The sequence below is a fragment of the Ostrinia nubilalis genome, chromosome 6 (assembly GCF_963855985.1).
Source record: "Ostrinia nubilalis chromosome 6, ilOstNubi1.1, whole genome shotgun sequence".
NCBI lineage: Eukaryota > Metazoa > Arthropoda > Insecta > Lepidoptera > Crambidae > Ostrinia > Ostrinia nubilalis.
Window position 1 is genome coordinate 16,628,776 of NC_087093.1, and position 23,127 is coordinate 16,651,902.

General features: G+C 41.5%; 1 protein-coding gene across 1 annotated transcript; it reads left to right on the top strand.

Moving 5' to 3' along the window:
- The first annotated feature begins 514 nt into the window (after positions 1–514).
- On the top strand, positions 515–23,100 carry LOC135072845 (DDB1- and CUL4-associated factor 8). The gene is made up of 13 exons (XM_063966886.1): positions 515–819; positions 902–1,292; positions 1,637–1,833; positions 6,119–6,289; positions 6,848–7,023; positions 7,562–7,732; positions 7,775–7,861; positions 8,144–8,265; positions 10,416–10,590; positions 12,587–12,726; positions 13,793–13,991; positions 17,532–17,651; positions 18,960–23,100. Exons 1-13 carry the CDS (start codon positions 702–704, stop codon positions 19,125–19,127), a joined length of 2,235 nt encoding a protein of 744 aa, XP_063822956.1. The 5' UTR covers positions 515–701; the 3' UTR covers positions 19,128–23,100.
- The last annotated feature ends 27 nt before the right edge of the window (positions 23,101–23,127 follow it).

The window sequence follows — 23,127 nt, forward strand, 5'->3', positions numbered from 1 at the left end:
TAAAAAATATATATGGCAACACTACGATACAGCCTGGCCGGAGTATGAGTATTCTTTGGCCTGGCCGTTCGGTCGGTCTTCCTAAGTTCTCCTGCTGTTGGTGCTATCCAAAGTGCTTTTGTTTTCCGAGACAGAACGCACATGTGTCTGTCAGAAACACAAATCTTTGCTTGTGTCCCTCAGACCAAGAATAAAATTGTGTCCTCACTCAACCATGCACTCAACCCACCTCAACCTCAACTCTTGTTGCATCAGTTGCATGACCTATAAAACGGGCTGTGGCATTTCTTGTTATTAAATGATATTAATTAGCCATTTAAGAAATACAGCCAATCTTTTGGGAATTATATTTTAGTAAATCAAAAACATAATTAAACTTTTGAAATAAAATGAGCATTTAAAACTTAATTTAAAAATATACCGTGCTAAACGTAGGCACTAGGCACTAGGCAGGCCTAAGAGCATAGGGCCTAACAAAGGGCCTAAGACCAAAAACTAGGCAGGCAGTTTGTGGCAACATTTTTTAACCTGCCAAATTTCATCACAAAAATCTGTAAAAATAAAAATTCTTCTTCGCAAAGCAAATCTTCATTTTTGCCTAGTTAGTCGTAAATTCTTATCGTAAGTAAATCAATTTTTTTAGTTAAATAACGCTGCATTGCTCTCGTTACTTTTTCGTACCGGAGTAGGTTTTTACTACAATGGAAGATAATAGTTCGAGTGATGATGATGTCAAAGACTCTCCTGTGAGCCCTAAAATGGGAGGAAAGAAGTTTAAATTCAACGATGGGAGCTCCCAAGAAAGTTTTAAAGAGGCTGGTAAGTGTTCAAAGCAAGTTTCTGGCCCTGAAAAAAAATGTGACGTAAATTATTTTCGGGTACGTTTTGGTTGTTTTTATAGTGGCATCTTCGAGTAAAGATGAGAATGTGGACAGCGGAGTGTCAGCTGATAAATCTGAGAGTACCAGTAGCGATGATCGGGCCGCTAGGACCTCGGGTGGTCCATCAAATGAGGTTATAAATGCTGCGCCTTCGAGCAGCAACGTGCGGGCGATTCTGCTGAACATACGTCGTCCAAAGCGTGCTAGGAACTACAGAAAGCGTAAAACGCCTGACAGAGACTCCGATAGTAATGAGTCATCTAGGGATTCAGATGATCTGTCCCCCGAAGAGAGCCCCGTAGAAGTGAGCATGAATAGGAGAAACAGTAAAGACAATAACAGCAACTCTGAGCCTGAGAGTGATGATTTGCAGAGGTTCATGGCCTCTTTATCAGAGGCATCAGGCACTGGGTGAGTATCATGTAAAAATTAAATTTACAAATTATAAGAAAAAATCCTATTTGGCTGTAATACTTCATATTATGCTCTGTAACAGACTGTGTTATAACTGTCTTGCTCAGGCAATCTTAAGAAGGTAGTTGGATGAAAAATGGGGAGAATATGCAGATATAAAATCACTCATATTTATTTTATCTTTTCTAAATATTGTTATATGAGACAAAAAATATATAAATAGTAATTAATTTAGTACAATGTATTTGAATGACCGACAGGAAATAAAATTAATTGAGATATTATGTTGGCTCTAATTTCTCCATAACTTAATTTATAATTTTCCATGATAAAACCTACAGATCAAGTTCATCGGACAGTAATGACACATCCGGCACTGATGACATGGTCCACATCCAGACTGACGACAGCGAGACAGACGATGACGAGCCATGGGGTGATCGGAATAATGCTCAAAACGAAGAAGAAGAAGACCGAGGAACCCCACCAACTGCACTTCTTAAAGCAAGACCTACACATAATTATTTTATGTTAAGAGGTAAATAATCAACTAAGAAGAAAGTTAATTTTTTGATAAATCAGTCAGAATTTTTTTAAACTGTTATTGGTAGGTAAATATGCCTACTAGATGTTTCTTTCAATAACAACTTTTTTAATGACAAATTCATGTAATAACTCTCTATACTTGACTTCTAAACTTCTAACAATGACAAATTAGCATAAGGTCATCTTGTAACAATGTCAATTTCTTATAATGATACATTCCATGATGACAACTCTGCATAATACTCTCACAAGCTAATTTAAATGTTAGCATAAAACATTAAAATACACAATATAAAACATTTGTAACGGAAAATTTTTGAGCAATTTAAAATCTGCATGTAAAAACAATACAACAATAATTCTCCTGCTGGGTTATAAATGTGGCCCCATTTTTTTGCATGTCACACAAATAGGAGCAATATTCTTTATTATATCTTGTATTATGTGATATTATGATGAAGTTTGGGACTTCATTCAAGCATAACTTTTACAACCCCAGGCTTGAATGTATTGCTCATTACAACTGAACTTTGAACCGTCAGTTTTATTAAGAGACATAGCTGAAGAATGAGGTAAAAAAATATATTTATTTTTATAGTTCTGACTTAATTTATTCATCGGAAGTTAGTGAGGTAACACTTGCGCTATTACCTATCGTTTTTATTTAGCTGGCATCAGGTTAGCCACTATAAAATCAACTAGATGCCGCCCGCGACTTCATACGCGTGGACCGCGTTTTATCCCCTCTGGAGTTTCGAAAAATCTGTTCTTAGTGGTTAAGGTTTAAGGTTCAAAGTCACTTGAAGAAATTTAACGTTTCGTCTCAGGTTGATGTGTGGTCGACCCTAAATAAGACACGGGTCATTCCATGACAAATGTTACCGAGGGTGAAAAACTAAATATGTTCTTTTCGCATTAAATCTGATGGATTTTGAAAGTAAACATTCCAAATTATAATGTGCAACAAAAAAACATCTGAAAGAAACAAGTAATTTTTAAGTTATTAGTCTTCAAAGTCTATACTTAAGTCAACTGTCTGAATGATCATTTTCTCTCTAATTATTGGTAATACGATTTTAAAAAAACTATCAATCTGTGAAACGTTTTGCCACTATATGATTCGAGGGTATTTATCATAGTATTGGTAGATAGCGTCATAGTCCCAAAAAAAATGGATAATTATCAAGTTTTAAGTATGTTTTCTTGTTAATTCGGCGATGTAACACCCGAAACAGAAAAACAGGTATTTGTTTTATTATTGTACCTTACACATGGATTAGGGTAACAATATTTGGTAAAAGTAAGGCCATGGTAGTAATGATTTCAAATACTAACTAATATCTGAGCATGATACTAATTTAGTATGTTTCTTTCTTGATTAAAAACTGTAACACCCGAAACGTTTCGGGTATTACATTTTTATTTATATGTCGATAATGTGTGTATATTGCTTGGAGAAGTGAAAAAGTATTACTGTGAGAGTCCTTTGACCGCCCACTAGCGCTGGCATCGGAAAAGGAGTCATATTTCTCAATTTGTGACTTTTTTGAAATGTCGACTTAACACTAAAATTAAGGTATTGCTAAAAAGTGTCGATGTTTAACATTTCCAATAAATATCGTAATTATAGATGACTCATCGTTACTATCCTGTGAAATAATCGAAGCGAGAACATATAGATTGGTAACTTGGTCCCTTAATTTTCGCGCGTGTAAATCAACTAACAGTTTGAAATGGCTTAAAAAGTCTGCCCCAATAATTGGCTGCTTTACGTCCGCTATAATGAAAGTCCATCTAAATGCTCTCCTTAGATTTAAATTTAAAACAAGAGTACGCGTACCATATGTCTTAATTTCAGTACCATTTGCAGCGTATAACTTATAATTACAATCATCTGAAAGCGAAGACACACACTTTTTAACTGCAGGAATCACAGATACGTTGGCACCCGTATCAATTAAAAACTTTAGTCTGCTATTTCGGTCGAAAACACAAAGGCGGTTATTATGCGATTCGATACTTGCCCCCGCCACCGGCTGTATCGCGTCTAGTTTCCCTGCGTAGATGTCGGTTTAGCCCCCTTCCAATTGCAAGGCTCGACGCACTTCACAGCCTTAGCACGGTAACGGTGATGATAAAAACATAACCAATTTGGTTTTATTCGGGACTTACTCACGTCACGCTGACCCGATCGACTTGTTCTCCCTCGCGCAGTTGAGCATTCCTGTCGTTGAGGTGTTCTGGACCGGCGTAACTCAGCAACTTCCACTTGCAGTCGGCTAACCATTTCCGTTAATTCGTGAATGCTTCCCGGCGTGGAGGTTTTCATTTCGGCTATTTCTGTATATTCTGGCCTGGTTGCCTCCATAACCTTGTCCGCCACCGTTGCCAAGCTCTCCAAGTCCTTGACCTCGGTGACAGCAAGAACAGCCTGAACTGCCGACGGCAAGTGTCTGGTCCACATTATTTGTAGCGTGGAGTCTGGTAGTTTGTTTCTAGCCAAGTCTCTCATCCGACGGATAAGTTGCGATGGCTTTTGGGTGCCCAGTTCCATTTCCCCCAAAAGCTTTTGAAACTGCCGCGTCTCAGACTCTTCAAACACTTGTAATAGACGGTCCTTTAATGTCTGATATCGTCTTTCTTGTGGTGGTGACAGCAGCAGGTCGCTGACTTGCTGTATGGCAGATTTGCTGAGTTTGGTAACGACTAAGTTTTGTTTTGTTACATCACCTAGTCGTTGCGATTCTATTACGGCCTCAAATTGGATAAACCAGAGTCGCGGTTGGTCTGACCAAAAATCAGGTATCCTTGACGAAACACTTATACTCGCCAAAGTCTCCGTCTCCGTCGACGCCTGTGCGGGCGGTGCCGCTAAAGAAGGCGCCGGCGTATTAGGCGCGGCGTAAATAGGTGCGGGTCCGTCTTGAGGATTCATATTCACAACTTGCACTGTCCCAAACGTAAAAAAAAAATGTTCAACTGGCGTCACCAATGTACGTATTTATACACTGTATACCTAATGATCACGTCGGGGTCACCAATGTACGTTAATTTTATACCCGATGTACGTAATTATATTAATATACGTTATGTTCAGGTATATTATTGTTGTTGTCCACTTATAAGTAATGTCCACTTTATAAGTTAAATCCACAAAACGTACGTCAGAAGGTTGGAACAGTAAAACATGTGATTTCTTTAAAGGTGTAATTGCGACTAAAATAAAACTGGCGGGCTCAGCCGCCGACACATACAAGGAACAGTATAACTATTGTTTTCTACTGTTGATTGTATTGGGCAATGATGTGGGAACGCAGGACGCTACTCAATACGCTCTGTTCATTCATAAAGTTAATTTATTACTCTGATTAATGTGTACCTACATTAGAAATTAAAGTAATGCTATTTCAAGCCAAAAAGAATAGAAAAAGCTATATTCTGAGGAAAAAATAAACTTGAACTTTGTATATTTAAAAAAAAGCTGCTTCGTAATTTCAAACCAGAATTCGCTCTATTTGTGTTTATTTGTTGTACTCCTTATTTTGTAGTACCTAGAGACTAATAAAACACCGATTTTATCGATAAAACGCGTTGAATTTTCGTACTCGTAACACCCGAAACAGAACCATTGTAACACCCGAAACAAAGAAAAAAATTATAAAAAAATAGTAAAACGTTTTATTTGACAGTGATTGTATGTTACATGTTTTGTAAATGTCATACTTTAGAAGTCCTGTAAGTTTTAGGTATGATTCCTTAAGAAAATTCGCTAAATTTCGAGTAAATGCAGCAACAGTCAGAACATAGAGGCAAAATCTCGTAACGCCCGAAACGCACACTTTTCGACTCATATTTTCGTTATCTTACATTCTAAGCTGTACAAACTTTATTATTTAGATAAAACAACTAAAAACGGACAGATTAAGGCACTAACATTATTAAAATACTATTTCAAAATACATGAAATTGTTGAATATGTGTGTACGAACGTAACACCCGAAACGATGGAATGACCCACACGCAAATAACAGGTCTATTGATGGGTTGGCGAGTTTTTTATTCTAAGTTATTTCTGGCGAAGATTTACGTCGACTTCCTGTCTATGAGTCAACTAAGCTACAAGCTACGTCATTAGAATTAGATACGCTCTATGATAAAATCTTAATAACGATTTTTTACGACTAATCTATGGGCTTATCGCACAAAATCGATAAAATGCCTCGATAATATTTTATCAATTGGTAACATTCAAATGGAATCTATTGTAAATTTTTCAGAAATTATTAACCGGGAGATGGGGCTGACATACCCATGTCGCACGACCCAATCAGACCTGAAGTTCGAGCAGAAGTTCTATGGTTCGCTACACGTTGTTTATAGGATGGAGAAGCTCCACCAGCTGACTCAACATAAAGGCTGTGTGAATTCCATAAATTTTCACCCACAAGGTTTGTATGAATCCATTACATTGACTTGAAAATCTTTATTCATCTTTTGACCTTGTCACCACTGCACTGGGGTCGAATAACAAATGCCTAAAGACATCTTAATATGACAACATATACAGACAAAAATAATAGCTGCATAGCTGTAAAAACATCATTTTTAAAGATGTTGCATTTCATAGAACTACCTTTCTAACAAAAAGACAGTTGCAAAACTCGTCGCACGCGTCCGCGCTACACTGCGCTGCCCATACTATTTTTCTAAAGCCTGGTTCGTGAGCACGTAGAATTTTGTCCAATGACCCCAAGCTACCCATCCTTAACGCTCGCGCGTAATTATGTTGCTGTCGCGCTCGCACACTCATTGCGGGCGCGCGTCGCACAGCCGCGACAGCAATATAATTACGCGCGAGCGATAAGGATGGGTAGCTTGGGGTCATTGGACAAAATTCTACGTGCTCACGGACCAGGTTTTATACAGAAACGTATTCGTGCGCCCACGCAAGTTAGCGTAGACTGTTAATGTTACGGCCCTGTGTATCTACTTCATCTGGTCTCCAGGCCACCTTCTGGCGTCGGGGTCGGACGACATGAACGTGGTGGTTTGGGATTGGGCGCGCAACCGGCCGCTGCAGACGCTGCGCACGGGACACAAGTCCAACGTGTTCCAGAGCAAGTTCCTGCACCTCAACGCACAGAGCCAGCTCAACATAGTCACCTGCGCTAGGGACGGCCAGGTGAGCGACTGTCGCCCTTGTTGCCACGCCGTAAGGACACGTGGCGGTGACTGGGCGCGCAGCCGGCCGCTGCAGACTGTCCTTCGTGTGTATGATGTTTGAAGAAGCTTTGTATGGATAATTCTTGTATTATTATTCCATAAACTTTGCATTTTTGACGAATTTCAATATCTAATTACTACATGTGATATATCATTGGAAAGAAGAGAAGCTAAAGATGTTTTTAAGATCATTGGCAATCCATTATCATGTTAATTTTCTTTTTAAATCGAATTCTAAGTTGAATTTAAACCGCCAAACACCCTGTATATTATAAATGCGAAAGTAACTCTGTCTGTCTGTCTTGCTTTCATGCCTAAACCACTGAACTGATTTTGATGAAATTTGGCACAGAGTTAGTTGGAGTCCCGGGAAAGGACATAGGATAGTTTTTTATCCCGGTTTTTGAAACAGGGACGCGCGCGATAACGTTTTTAAGCTAGTAAATAAATAAAATAGACTTCGCTCCGACTTTACAAGTATATGTTTCTGTATCCAGGTGCGCCTGGTGCAGTGCCCGCCGAGCGGCGGCGCGGCGGCGCGTCGGCGGCTCGCGGGGCACTCGCGCGCGGCGCACAAGCTGCACGTGTGCGCCGCCGAGCCGCACCTCGTGACGTCGGCCGGCGAGGACGGCATCGTCATGCAGTGCGACGTGCGCGCCGAGCACGTGGCCAGGTGACTGTAGACGCACCACAACATACACTCACACAAGCTGCACGTGTGCGCCGCCGAGCCGCACCTCGTGACGTCGGCCGGCGAGGACGGCATCGTCATGCAGTGCGACGTGCGCGCCGAGCACGTGGCCAGGTGACTGTAGACGCACCACAACATACACTCACACAAGCTGCACGTGTGCGCCGCCGAGCCGCACCTCGTGACGTCGGCCGGCGAGGACGGCATCGTCATGCAGTGCGACGTGCGCGCCGAGCACGTGGCCAGGTGACTGTAGACGCACCACAACATACACTCACACAAGCTGCACGTGTGCGCCGCCGAGCCGCACCTCGTGACGTCGGCCGGCGAGGACGGCATCGTCATGCAGTGCGACGTGCGCGCCGAGCACGTGGCCAGGTGACTGTAGACGCACCACAACATACACTCACACAAGCTGCACGTGTGCGCCGCCGAGCCGCACCTCGTGACGTCGGCCGGCGAGGACGGCATCGTCATGCAGTGCGACGTGCGCGCCGAGCACGTGGCCAGGTGACTGTAGACGCACCACAACATACACTCGCGCGCGGCGCACAAAACTACTAAGTTTTCCAGGTTCTTTCTCACGTGTCCAGGTGACGGTGCCTTCCTTCTAAGGAGATCCACTGCAAGATAAAGCCACATCCGAGGATTTTCTGTCTTGTTACTAATCCCAGATTTGCATTTACGCAGGCTCTTCCACGTGCGCGAGCGCGCCACGACTGCCCCCTTATACAGCGTGAGCTAACAGCCGGACAGGACGTCCAAATAGCGTCTCTCGAATTTCGATATTGACCGATATTGACACCGTGTTCTGTTGTCTAATCCAGTGGTTCTCAAAGTTATCTGGGCTACGACTCATCTAATACAAGTTCCCCAATTCGGGACCCAGTTACAGGAAATTTCGCCCGCTGCCCAGCGGTTGTATCAGTAGGGTGGTGTGTCGTTCTACAGGCAGGGCCCACTCAATGTTCGCGGCCCACCACCGGGTCGCGACCCATAGTTTGGGAAGCCCTGGTCTAATCTCGTTATTAACAGAGTAAATACAAATGAGTAGGTCATCTTCATAGAAACGCACCGAGCGCGGTTTGTATGTGAGCGCGCCAATACGTATGCGGCGCGCACGCACACACTGACAAAATTTAGCGGGGAGGAGTCGTGATTGCGCCGAATTTTGTCAGTGTGTGCGTGCGCGCCGCATACGTATATTCAATAAAGAATTATTATTATTATTATTATTAGCGCGCTCACATACAAACCGCGCACGGAGATGACCTACTCATTTGTATTTACTCTGTTATTAATTTTGAACTTGTATCTCCGCAGGCTCTTCCACGTACGCGAGCGCGGCACGACTGTCCCCTTGTACAGCGTGAGCTAACAGCTAGAGATAATAGACATGTTGACACCACCAATCAATTGACGTACTTTTTAAAACTGTCAAAACGAAACTCTCCCATAGATTTTGTATGGCACTACAAGCAAGTGACGTCACTATTTTGTCAACTCAAATAAACTACTTTTTTCAATTACAATGCGACCAAAAATCGTAATTTACAGGTAATTTAAAATTAATTATGTTTTAAGACCAGAATGAAGTGTCTTTTTAGAAAAGTTGTGATTTCGAATATTCGGGGAATGGTGTCAAATTGTCTATTCCTCGAATCCCCAACCCCGTTAGGCTATTTCGGCTTCTATTATAGTTTCGTTACTAATTACTGACTTGCACCTTCCCAGGCTCTTCCACGTACGCGAGCGCGGCACGACTGTCCCCTTGTACAGCGTGAGCTAACAGCTAGAGAGAATTCCTCGAATCCCCAACCCCGTTAGGCTGTTTCGGCTTCTAAAGCCTGGTCCTCGCACGTAATTATGTTGCTGTCGCGCTCGCACATTCACTGCGGGCGCACGTCGCACAGTCGCGACAGCAATATAATTACGAGCGATAAGGATGGGTAGCTTGGGGTCATTGGACGGGATTCTACGTGCTCACGGACCAGGCTTTATTATAGTTTCGTTACTAATTTCTGACTTGCACCTTCCCAGGCTCTTCCACGTTCGCGAGCGCGGCACGACTGTCCCCTTGTACAGCGTGAGCTAACAGCTAGAGAGAATTCCTCGAATCCCCAACCCCGTTAGGCTGTTTCGGCTTCTAAAGCCTGGTCCTCGCACGTAATTATGTTGCTGTCGCGCTCGCACATTCACTGCGGGCGCACGTCGCACAGTCGCGACAGCAATATAATTACGCGCGAGCGATAAGGATGGGTAGCTTGGGGTCATTGGACGGGATTCTACGTGCTCACGGACCAGGCTTTGTTATAGTTTCGTTACTAATTTCTGACTTGCACCTTCCCAGGCTCTTCCACGTGCGCGAGCGCGGCACGACTGTCCCCTTGTACAGCGTGAGCTAACAGCTAGAGAGAATTCCTCGAATCCCCAACCCCGTTAGGCTGTTTCGGCTTCTAAAGCCTGGTCCTCGCACGTAATTATGTTGCTGTCGCGCTCGCACATTCACTGCGGGCGCACGTCGCACAGTCGCGACAGCAATATAATTACGCGCGAGCGATAAGGATGGGTAGCTTGGGGTCATTGGACGGGATTCTACGTGCTCACGGATCAGGCTTTATTATAGTTTCGTTACTAATTTCTGACTTGCACCTTCCCAGGCTCTTCCACGTACGCGAGCGAGGCACGACTGTCCCGTTATACAGCGTGAGCGGGCACCCGCTGGACGGACAGCGGCTGGTGGTGGCGGGCCGCGACAAGTTCGTGCGCGTGTACGACCGCCGCCGGTCCACGCGCCCGCTCGCGCTCTACTGCCCCAAGCACTTCCACGAGCAGGTGAGACCGCGTGACGTCACGCCGGGCCCGCTGTGCAGCGTGAGCGCCCGCTACGGGCAGCGACAAGTTTTTTTTTTTTTATGTGATAGGAGGCAAACGAGCAGACGGATCACCTGATGGTAAGCAATTGCCGTCGGCCATGTACACCCGCAACATCAGTGAAGTCACAAGTGCGCTGCCAACCTTTTAAATCCCATTCCCCCCCAATTGGGCCTCCAGTATCCTCACTCACTCGGTAGTGACAGTTGCAAATTGCTGTTTAAGACTCGCGCTTTACTGCCCCAAGCACTTCCACGAGCAGGTGAGGCCGCGTGACGTCACACGCGGGCCCGCTGTGCAGCGTGGGCACCCGCTACGGGCAGCGGCTGGTGGTGGCGGGCCGCGACAAGTTCGTGCGCGTGTACGACCGCCGCCGGTCCACGCGCCCGCTCGCGTTCTACTGCCCCAAGCACTTCCACGAGCAGGTGAGGCCGCGTGACGTCACAGCGGGCCCGCTGTGCAGCGTGGGCACCCGCTACGGGCAGCGACAAGTTTTTTTTTTTTTATGTGATAGGAGGCAAACGAGCAGACGGATCACCTGATGGTAAGCAATTGCCGTCGCCCATGTACACCCGCAACATCAGTGAAGTCACAAGTGCGCTGCCAACCTTTTAAATCCCATTCCCCCCAATTGGGCCTCCAGTATCCTCACTCACTCGGTAGTGACAGTTGCAAATTGCTGTTTAAGACTCGCGCTTTACTGCCCCAAGCACTTCCACGAGCAGGTGAGACCGCGTGACGTCACGCCGGGCCCGCTGTGCAGCGTGAGCACATACGGGTATTTGATACAAAAAACTGGCCAAAAGTCATTTTTACAGTAGTAACCGCGCAGCTATCCTTTGTTATGTTTTAACATTGGGACACTCTATTCATTAAGAAACCGGTACCCAGAAGGGTCTAGTGCGCCCTCAACGTCAGTCGGAACTCATCTGTTGTGCTAGTGACAGGTTTGTTTTCTCGGCGCTTGCAAATTTCAATTGCTGTTTAAGACTCGCGCTTTACTGCCCCAAGCACTTCCACGAGCAGGTGAGACCGCGTGACGTCACACGCGGGCCCGCTGTGCAGCGTGAGCACATACGGGTATTTGATACAAAAAACTGGCCAAAAGTCATTTTTACAGTAATAACCGCGCAGCTATCCTTTGTTATGTTTTAACAATGGGACACTATTCATTTAGAAACCGGTACCCAGAAGGGGCTAGAGCGCTCCATGCGCCCTCAACGTCAGTCGGAACTCATCTGTTGTGCTAGTGACAGTTGCAAATTTCAATTGCTGTTTAAGACTCGCGCTCTACTGCCCCAAGCACTTCCACGAGCAGGTGAGACCGCGTGACGTCACACGCGGGCCCGCTGTGCAGCGTGAGCACCCGCTACGGGCAGCGGCTGGTGGTGGCGGTGTATCTTTATTTCTTTCACTTTTTGATCGAATCGAAAATCGAATCCGTCAAAACTCCATACAAAAAAGGCCTCTCGACCACTTTTCGACTGGTTTGCGATTATAATGTGTACCCACAGGTAAGAATAACGTTACTGACTAATGAGTTAGGCAGGGCTAGAATGCGCATCGTGATAAAATCTAAGATGTTTTTATTGTATACATACGTTATACCCGCTCAAGAATGGCAATGCAAAAGTTAGGTAATTGTCTGACTTGCATTTAGTTGTGCACGATCGGTTGCCGCAAACAGCCACGAATGCACTTCCCGATTGCCTTCCTGATTGATTGAATATGCCTTCGTGTGTTACTTTCGCGTTTATAATATTAGTATAGACAGAGTAAATACAAATGAGTAGGTCATCTTCAGCGCAATCACGACGAATTTTGTCAGTGTGTGCGTGCGCGCCGCATACGTATTGGCGCGCTCACATACAAACCGCGCTCAGTGCGTTTCTATGAAGATGACCTACTCATTTGTATTTACTCTAGTATAGATAGACTATGACGTGTTATCCCACAGCCGAGCGCCAAGAAGAAGGTGCGCATGTCGATGATGCACCTGACGTGCGCTGTGTACAACCACGACGGCACCGAGATCCTCGGCTCGTACAACGATGAAGACGTCTACCTATTCGACGCCAAGGCCGACGTCTATGACAAGTGAGTGAAACCGAGTCGAAACGTCGGGAGGGTAAATATCTGTTTCGTTCGTTCGTTTCAGCCGAAAGACGTCCACTGCTGGACAAAGGCTTCCCCCAAGGATTTACAAAAAGACCCGTCCTCATCCAGGCGCCTCCCGCGACCTTCACCAGATCGTCGGTCCACCTAGTGGGAGGCCTGCCCACGCTACGTCTTCCGGCTCGTGGTCGTTTTAATTTACATGTCAAAAAAACATAAAAGCAGTCAAAATGTTTTGGAATTTCGTATCGATATAAGTACTTCGTACTTCTTCCTTGATGCTCAGCAGTATTATTGGGACAGACCCTAACAACAGAGTAAATACAAAAAGAAGTAAAAAAAGTAAAACCCAACTACGACAAAAAACGACGCTGAAAAAGTATAAAACAAGATTTTCAGAATACTGAACTGAACAAAGAATGCAGTTCTATTTCTTTTAAAAAATAAAGGAATGTTTTCTCTGCGAAAATTTTTCTATCTACAATATTAAGAGTACTTTACCTCCAGGTGGCATTACAAAATTCCACCCTGTATATTCAAAATGTACAAGTAAAGCGCTTTCAAATGATACCAAACACGGCATATTTATCGTTACTTTATTTTTTACTCTGTATGTTTTGTCCGCTAGAGGGCGCCACATTAGATTTTGTGAAACCCCATATAGCCTATAACCAGCGGAAAATTAAGACGCTTCTAATGATATGTCATTTGTCGAATTCTGATAAGTAGTTTAGAAGTTACGAGGGAACAGATGAACATACATACATACATAGCCTGTCAAAATCATAACCCTCCTTTTGCTTTGCCGTAGTCGGGTAATGATGAGTAGGTTATCTTCATAGAAACGCACCGAGCGCGGTTTGTATGTGAGCGCGCCAATACGTATGCGGCGCGCACGCACACACTGACAAAATTTAGTGTGGATTAGCGGGGTGTTGCGCCGCATACGTATTGGCGCGCTCACATACAAACTGCGCTCGGTGCGTTTCTATGAAGATAACCTACTCATTTGTATTGACTTTGCTAACAACCAACCGTCCCATTCCAGGGACAGCACGAACGAGATAGACGAGGGCTACACGCACCGCTACAGCGGGCACCGCAACAGCGCCACGTTCAAAGGCGTGGCCTTCTTCGGGCCGAAGAGCGAGTACGTTGTTTCGGGCTCCGACTGCTCCTACATATACATCTGGGAGCGCGAGAGCGAGGCCATCGTGCAGTGGATGCAGGGAGACATACACGGCGTGGTGAGTACCTATAGAGATATTGCTGCGACATCGGCAGACAGTGGTGACTGAGTTTGTTGCGGCTCTTCTCAGCACTTGCCAAATGTTTGTCTCGATCGATCGATCGCGCTGGTAGGGCAAAAAAAGAATGAGACATGTATAATAATATGCTCCTTAAGAGCGTTTGACGATTTGTAAGTACTAATTTAATTAGTCTACACAAATAAATAATTTTGATTTTGATATAGAGATATACCAACTAATGCGCCGAGTTCGAAACTCAGTGTCGCATTAGAAATTCACACACACAAAGTAATTAAAATATGTGCTCATTATCCAATGCGGTATCAGTACTCAACGAATAATCTTTAGTACTACGCAAGCAATGTAAACTGTTTACATTATAGCGTCGCTGCTGTCATCATTGCTTTCACGAGCAATGTGTTCTGTTTTTGGGCATATTATTGCGACACCGGCCCCGCCCCCTTGTCACATCTCCCTAAGGCTAAGAACTCATGGCGCGATTTTCACGGAGCGGTGCAGAGCAGAGAAGTTTTTTGAATAACCAATCAGATTCCATTATTTTCACATCTCCACTCCGCTACGCTTCGGTGGAAATGGATCGAGCGGAGAAGTGTCAGATGCACTTGTTTTTCTATAGAATTTGACAGCGGCGGCGGTGACGAGAAGAGCGGAGATGTGCGGAGCGGTGCGGTGTTTCATAGATAGCAATAGACATGGAGGCTCTTACTAAAACAAATTGGGAGAGGCCTATGGACGTACTGTGATGATAATGTAATATGAAACTATGTATTTGAAGAGTGATTGGTGTTTAACCTGGGCCCTTCTCAAACCCGAATCAAGATCAATCATTTATTTATTTAAACTTTTATGCCAAAATAAATTTGTACAGTCACGGAATGAAAAGGTTCGTCAGTTTTCAAATTGATTCCTTCAACGAATCGCGAGCACATATTATTACCTTTTGAAACTATGTTACAGAATAATCTCGAGTTAGAGAAAATAATCTTTAACTGTTTGTCAGTAAAGTTCAAAATTATTCAGATCAAAGTTGTTTGACGATTTAACTTGTCAAGAAGATTATTATGATTGATAAACTAAAACCTTCTTGTCAGTGCCGTAACTAGCCTTTTATGCGCCCGGTGCGAGCTTTCAAAACTGCGCCCTTTTGAAAAATGCTCTAACCAGTCTCTGACAATAAAGTGGATAAATGTGCATAAAAAAATGTAACCTTTTTGAATAAAAAATAAAAAGGAGCGATTGTGTAAGGTTGTTCATGGATGGAAAATGAATACAATTGATCATCAATCATTTACCTAAATTCGAAATTTTGACCATTCCATGAAGACCGAAAAGTGACCGGTCGTATAAAAACGTTTCATGGATTTGCGTTTCACTATCGAAAAACATTGGCTAAAACTCATTTTTTATAACAAATAATAAATCAAATTCATGTTTAAATGCAGTTTATGACATAATTTTTAAATTGTCACTATTAATATTATTTTTTACTGAACCTAAAAGTAACCTTTTCATTAGTGTAACCTAAAAGTAACCAATGCAGTTCAAAAGTAACCTAAAAGGTTACAAAAGTAACCTTCTGGCAACACTGCGGCTATCTGAATGCGTGATTCTCGATGTATCGGGGAATCCCCGAACATTGGGTGGGACGTCGCAGCAGAATGGAACGTTTGTGAATCGTTTAGTTTTGTAAGTCATCCTTTTCACTCTTGTCGAACGATGAATTTTCTACTATCTCTCGCACGCTAGTGCGTCAGTAACGCCGCACGTAGTTAATAAATAAAATCAAAGATAAAGGGAGGACCAATGAATGTGGCTGACAGCAATGACAGCGTAACGTGAACTATATGTACACATCTCCTCAGCTAGATTGACAGATTTGCTTAGAACAATGATATTATATAAAAACAAAAGCAGATATGTTATAAGCGCTCGCGCTGTGAATACTCAAATACGTCCCAATTGGGACGTCTTGTGTTTAGTCTTCGTGTGGCCTGCGTCGTGCGCAATCGCGTGCGTACCACACCGTAAGTTCCTGTTCTTACCAAAATAAATAAAAAATGCCATCGTGTGTGTTTCGAAAGTGTACCAATTATGACTCTAAAGTAAACAAAATACAAGGGATCTCTTACCACATGTGATTATGCAAAATTATTTAGTATTTATATTTTCAATTATTTATGCAAACAATCAAGACGCCATGCGCCATATTCAAGTTAAGAAAGAGAAAGCGATCTTGTTTTGACGTTAGAGCGATAAGGATGCGTGCGCTGCGGACATAGATTAGTTAGTGCAGAATCGTTAAAACTATAGCTATCTCTTTCATTTGCGTGCTATTTCGTATCTTTTGTTTCACTTATCAGTTACATTTGTCAATGTGTGCAATTTGGAATAGCTCGGCACGGATTCAAATCGTAATTTCTATGAACGTAACATATCTATAGTTCTTTAATATCATTGGCTTAGAACTTCTAAGTTAGAAGTGGCGCCCTCCAAATGAATATAGACAGAAATTGTCTCATAGTTACGGTATAGGTACTTTTGTTTGTGTATGTAATATTGCGAGCAAGACAAGGTGGATTTATATTTGTCTGAATTGTGTCGTGACGTGACGCGTCAGAACTGTATCGGTTCCATACATAAGCCATCACAACACAACACGTTACGCACTAGTGTGAACGTTACCATCCTACTAATATTATAAACGCGAAAGTTTGTATGGATGATGGATGGATGTTTGTTACTCTTTCACGCAAAAACTACTGAATGGATTTTAATGAAACTTTACAATAATATAGCTTATACATCAGAATAACTTATAACACATAGGCTACAATTTATAAACATATTGTTCGAAATACTAATCCTGCGCAGACGAAGTCGCGGGCACCAGCTAGTACTAAATGTATGAAACCGATACCGTTCTGACGCGTCGTCACGTCACGACACATCAGACAAATATAAAACCACCTTTACAAGTGTTGTTGTTTCAAGATCGCTTGAAAAATGCCATATAGATATAGATAGTACAGAGGGCGCGTCTACACCATATTCGCAATAAAACAAAATGTACCTACTAACTACCATGCATGAAACAAAACTAGATACTGGTCTGGTCATTTCTGCGCCCCTCCAGGGTCTGCGCCCTGTGCCTGGGCACCGCTGGCACCGCCCTAGTTACGGCACTGCTTCTTGTTGGTTCAACCTGCCATTATCTATTAAATAAAAAAAACTACATTTTGTAACATTGCACTGATGGGATAGAAAAATAAACAAGCAAAACCTTATTCGTTAGCAAACGTCATATTTATTTAAATGTTAGCAGCAATGTTTCTTGCACGGTTATGTTGGCAGGTTTGACTCTTCTTACAGTACCTAGTGCAAGCGAAAACCGACACTAAGGTGACGAACCTTTTCATTCCGCGACTGTACATAAGGCGAACTTAATGCACTAAAGCATTCTCGACTGTACATCATTGATGAAAATTCATTAATTTCATGCTCGTATTACAATTCCAGGTGAACTGCATAGAAGCCCACCCTAGATTCCCAGTGCTAGCTACGAGCGGGCTGGACAAAGACGTCAAGATATGGATCCCGAAGAGCGACAGTGATCCTACCTACAGTGGAATTGAGAGGGTAGGTGCTTTTCCTTATAGTGATGAGAACTATACCAGGCCTGTTCATCTCCGCGAGTTTACATCGAAAACAAAACACGCACGATGGCCCACCTACAGGATACTATTCCACAAGGCCTCACATACGAGCGAACATTGACTCACGCACGCGTATTCTTGTGTATGATGGAAGAAAATGGTGTACTAAATACTGTGTAGTATTTAACTGCCTAAATAATAGTAATAGTAGTAACAGAATGTACTTTTTTAAGTTGCCTCAAGACACTGAGAGGTAAATAAGTAGTTAATATTATGATAATTCATGCTAAATCATGTATTTCCTCCGCCATTTTCCGCAGTTTGGCACCTCACGTCACATCATTTTACCGAAGTCAGCCCTATAGCTTCGGCGCAGTGCCGATCACTGACGTTTGTCAACAAAATGGTGCTTGACTCTTGAGACAGGCTAAATTACACCATATTGTTAATGACATTGAGCATACATTTTTTTAAATACCTTCGCGAAGTAAAACTTCTGTACGTACGTACTTATTATTATTCTGTGACTATACTAACACTGTACCATCCCTATATTGTTGACATTCCACCAGCTCGCACTAAGCGTTTCGATGACTCTTTTATAATGCGAACGGCTAGGGACTGGAATTGTTGCCTGCTGCTGTCTTTCCCGAAGACTATAATCCGGGCCTTTTCAAGGCGAGAGTGAATAGGCACTTGCAGGGCAGATATGTACCATCCTAGACTGCATCCCACTTAACATCAGGTGCGATTGTGGTCAAATACCTGCCATGTTATGCACAAAAAAAACCTACTTTAAAAATCCACCAGTCATCCTTCGGGCCAACGAGATATGAGAGTGCGGTGCAGGTTAAAATCTATAAGCGAAGTACCACTCACAGATTAATCATGAAATCTCAGAAACTATAACACATACAAACTTGAAATTTGGCGGGTAGGTTCTTTATAGGATGTAGACATCTAAGAACGGATTAATTTTCATTAAACATTGTTTTAATTTGTAAGTATGCCCTAGTATTACGATGCGGCTAAACGTGGGCCGCCGTATTGAAGAACGTATCGCAATGACAATCCGGCTAAATGTTGAACCGCCTTTTACAAAAAAGAGCCGTAATGGAAAATGCCTAGCTATAATGTAAAACGGCGAATTATACAATCCGACTGCGACATGCACTCATGGATAATTTTGCGTGTACCGATAACACTAAACATTAGCGGAAATTGGCTCCATGATGTATGAATGCATGAAACACGATGTATGACTGCATGAAAACTTATTGAATATTGGCAGGTGGTGAGAGAAAACAGCGCGTCGCAGCACCGCAGTCCCCTGTTCAACGACTTCCTGCCGAGCCTGTACAGCGCGTGGCGCGGCGCCGAGGCGCACCTGTTCACCGACAACTCGCCCGCGCCCTACGGCAACATCGAGTTCGACGGCAACGCCTGCGTCGCCTTCTGACCGCGCCCGCCGACCACGCCCGCGGGCCGCGTCGTCCGACACGCTTCGTGCGTCAGAACTACGTTTCTAGGAAGCGCGCCACGAGAAACTTTTATCGATGCATTTTGTTTTTACACGACAAAAATCGTCGAAAAGATTTTATCGTGGCGCGCATCCGAGCCCGTTTGGTCCACAGAAAATGATAACCGCACGAAAATTTTTCATTTGTTTTTTGTAATTTTAGTCGGGTTTTAGTTAACTTCTGAATTATGCTAAAGTCCGGTCGCCGAGCACGTAGAATTTCGTCCAATGACCCCAAGCTACCCATCCTTATGGCTCGCGCGTAATTATATTGCTGTCGCGACTGTGCGACGTGCGCCGCAGTGAGTGTGCGAGACGACCAATCGCAAGACTTGTTGACATGTAAACGTCGGACACAAACAGGTTATAGGTACACTGCGCCCATCACATATTACGTTCATGAAAATAATATGGATTCTCATACAACAAGTCAAAGTACTGTAAAATACTGACGAAACTGACGCGGCGATGACCAGTGTAGGTAGACTATACAAAGTAACATTCATAACAGTTTCAATTTCGTTATTTGCTTCACTTATTTTTCTTGAACCGAACTACTATCTTGAAGCGATCGTGAATTTGAATCATTCTAAGAACTGACGACAGATGATGGCAGGACTGACTAACTTTTCTTACAAAACATATTTTGTAAAGTTTACACTGCCTAATGGCCTGCATACACCACACGATCTTTATTACAATCAATCTTTCCGCTATTTTTTAAATAAAATATCGCCTTCGTTTTGATACAAAATAATAATAAAAAATAATTTTGTTTCAAATAAAAAAGTTTGGTTCCAAGATTGTAACCCCACCGCCATAACCTTAGTCAGTCGCAGGTCATTGACCTTCCATACGTCGCGTCGCGCTTATCGCTCACCTTAGACATAGCAGCACCAACATTATAACATTGAAATTTGTAACACCGTAAACAAAGAAAGTCTGTAAGGTCATTGACCCGCAAACTAAAGGTTCAATAAACTACACTGTCGTCCAAAGGAAAAGTGTCGTGTTAAGAAATTGAGCTCTTGTCACTATTTATTCAGCAAATGACTGTATTGTAACACTATCAGCTCTCTATTCTATTTATTGAAATGATACTAAGCTTTTTATTTCTGAATGTCAAATGTATATTTGTAAAATATACATTTTTTTCGCGCGTCTCTTTTCCTTAGGACCGCAGATAAAATCATAATTACAATTTACCGTTTTATGAAAGAACTAGCAATTTTTCATTATGTGATGTCTAGAGTATGCGTTTTTAGAATTTGCTAATATACAGAAAAAGGGACCAGGCGGCGGCGCTATGTAACAACCCTGTATAATTATGTACTTCAAAGAACTAAAATAGTAAGACACGGGTCTTAACGCGACGTTTATTAATGAGTTACATTATACCTCAAAGAACACGTAAGCGGTCAATCCCGGGGCGTACGTTTTAGAGTATTGGACTCAATTTTCTGTGGGTATTTTTGTATCTTTGATTGACTGTAATGATAAGATTTCGTCATGTTTCTAACGTAAAGTACAGCACTGAATTCCTTGAATTTTTTAATTTAAAGTTGTCACCCATATTGAGTTTGATAGTCGTTACAAAAATGTAATTAGAGTTAATCTATTAATGGGTATTGGCAAATTAATGTAAATTAACGTCACTGTCGTTTGTTAAGAATGTTAATGGTTAGAATTTTATGATGAAACTTTTAATTGATGTTGTTATTGTATCGTGATGGCAGTCTAGTTGTTCGTGCTTCACATCGCAAAAGCACAACCTAGTTCGAATCCCGCAAGGGGCAAATGTATGTGATAATTACCAGAAACATTTCTGGGTTTACCCTCTACACGACTTTGTACGAGCTCTAAGGCACGATAGAACGATGTTCCAAACTCGATTTAAATAAGTTCAAACCAGCAATCAATTGAATTTTAAATGTTTAGACCAATTAGACAAACAAAACAGGCTTAAGTCTACTTTTGAGTGTATTCATATTTGAGTTTAGTTTCATTATGCGAGAGAATATTGCCACTATTGTTGGAATTAAGTACAGTGCTGTATTTTTACTTTGTTATGCCGCTATTTTAGATATAGAAGTATAATTGCACGTGTATTTTGTAATAGATATTAATATTTATGGTAACATTACATTTATGTAAAATAACGTTGTTTTGTTCTCGTGTTGGTATTAGTGGGAAGAATTTAAATAACCATAAAACGTTAGTATCTCTAGCGAATTACGAATTATCTGGTGTAATCGTTAGTTGATTTGTTATGAGAGTAATATAGAAAAAAAAACCTTCGCAAGCCTGTGATATATAAATCTGAAAGATATTTCGAACTAACATTTGTGAATGTGATTAAATTATTATTTCTTAACATTAACCTTTTAGTTTTCGGGGCAATCAAAATTAGTTTTTTTTTGGTAACTAGCAACCTATTTACTATAGTTAAAAGTAGTGCATTCTGTTTTAGTATATGTAAGTATATTGCTTTATGTTTGATTATCATTTTATTATATTAAATTGTTGTTTCAATAAAGATTTTTGCTGTAAAATATATTTATGTATACATATTATAAATAAATAGTTGGATTGTGTTCATTCGCCCTGTATTTGCAATACACACTTGTTCTGCGGATGCCATTGTTATTTAATAGTTGAAAAATACAGGGTTCGATGATTTTGTTTTTTAGAATATAATCGTAACATCTAACCAGACTTCTTTATTTTAACTTATTTAATCAAGACGAGTAAACAAGTCCTTCCTTAGGAAGATGTATTATTGTTTGCTTTGCATAATTGTTTTTAGTTCGTCAAATAAAACCAGCCGAAACATGGAAAGTAAAAGCAATATTAAAAACAGTATTGAAAAAAATAATAAATTGTTGCAAACAAACTATGAATGGTTAAGAAAATAAAACAAATGAAGAAGAGTTTGACAAAATAAGTCAATTGAACGCCTAAAAAACAATACAAAACGGATTTTAATTCAAACAATTTGCATCGAAGACTATTCTCCCATACTAACAAACTGAAGGATAGTATCGTATTAGACAGAAACTGCAAAATACACAATATTTTGATTTGAACTTATTCTTTCAGTGCTTCAAGCCTTCTGCAGAGAAAAGTAAAAATAACTATTTGTTAAGGATTTCTTTTATAGGTACGGAACTCCAAAAAAGCATTAATAATTGTATAGGACATTGACAAGTGTTAAAGGTGCTACCATGTCCTGATAAGCAATAGAAATAAATACACTGAGTTTTTTGTGTGATATCGCGCCCGTTGCATCGATTTTAATTCACACTAATAATTTAGTAAATCGTAATTGTTTAAAGTATAATGAATTACCTAGTTACACCAATTTTGTTTTTCAAGAAAACAGTCCCAAATGCATAATGGTTCTACTTTCATACTAATAAATAAATTTAATACTTATAATAAAAATACACGTATCTACCTACTTAACGTGCAACGCAAACGCATTAGGTTTTTTAAATTAAATATAATAAACCAATTTTTAGTTTTTTGATGTGATACATTTTAAAGATGCTTAACTTTTCTTAACGGCGATGTCGTGAATTAGAATTGATTATTTTTAACACACGTCACTCACGAGAGTCACGAGGTGTAATAAATAATAATACAAGATCCAAACATTTCCAAGTTATTAAAATCCTTAGTTGTCAAAAAAGGCAGATTTTTAGAGACATCATTTTTGTAAATTATTTAATGTTCAAACTTTGACGAAATTCTTCAACTTGGAACATAATATACTACATACATAACTTACTGATTGTTGTAAATTTTTATTTATTATTTTTATCATTACTCAAGAGGTGCGATGAGAATGGTTTAGCAAAAGATGTAACGTTAGTTCCAATTATGTAAATAAATGATAATTTTAAATATTAAACTTCTTTCATTTTATGTAATAGAAAAT

Coding starts and splice junctions, on each gene's coding strand:
- LOC135072845 (XM_063966886.1), top strand. CDS start 702: ATGGAAGATAATAGTTCGAGTGATGATGATGTCAAAGACTCTCCTGTG. Junction 820..901: donor AGAAAGTTTTAAAGAGGCTG/GTAAGTGTTCAA, acceptor TTGTTTTTATAG/TGGCATCTTCGAGTAAAGAT. Junction 13,992..17,531: donor AGGGAGACATACACGGCGTG/GTGAGTACCTAT, acceptor TTACAATTCCAG/GTGAACTGCATAGAAGCCCA.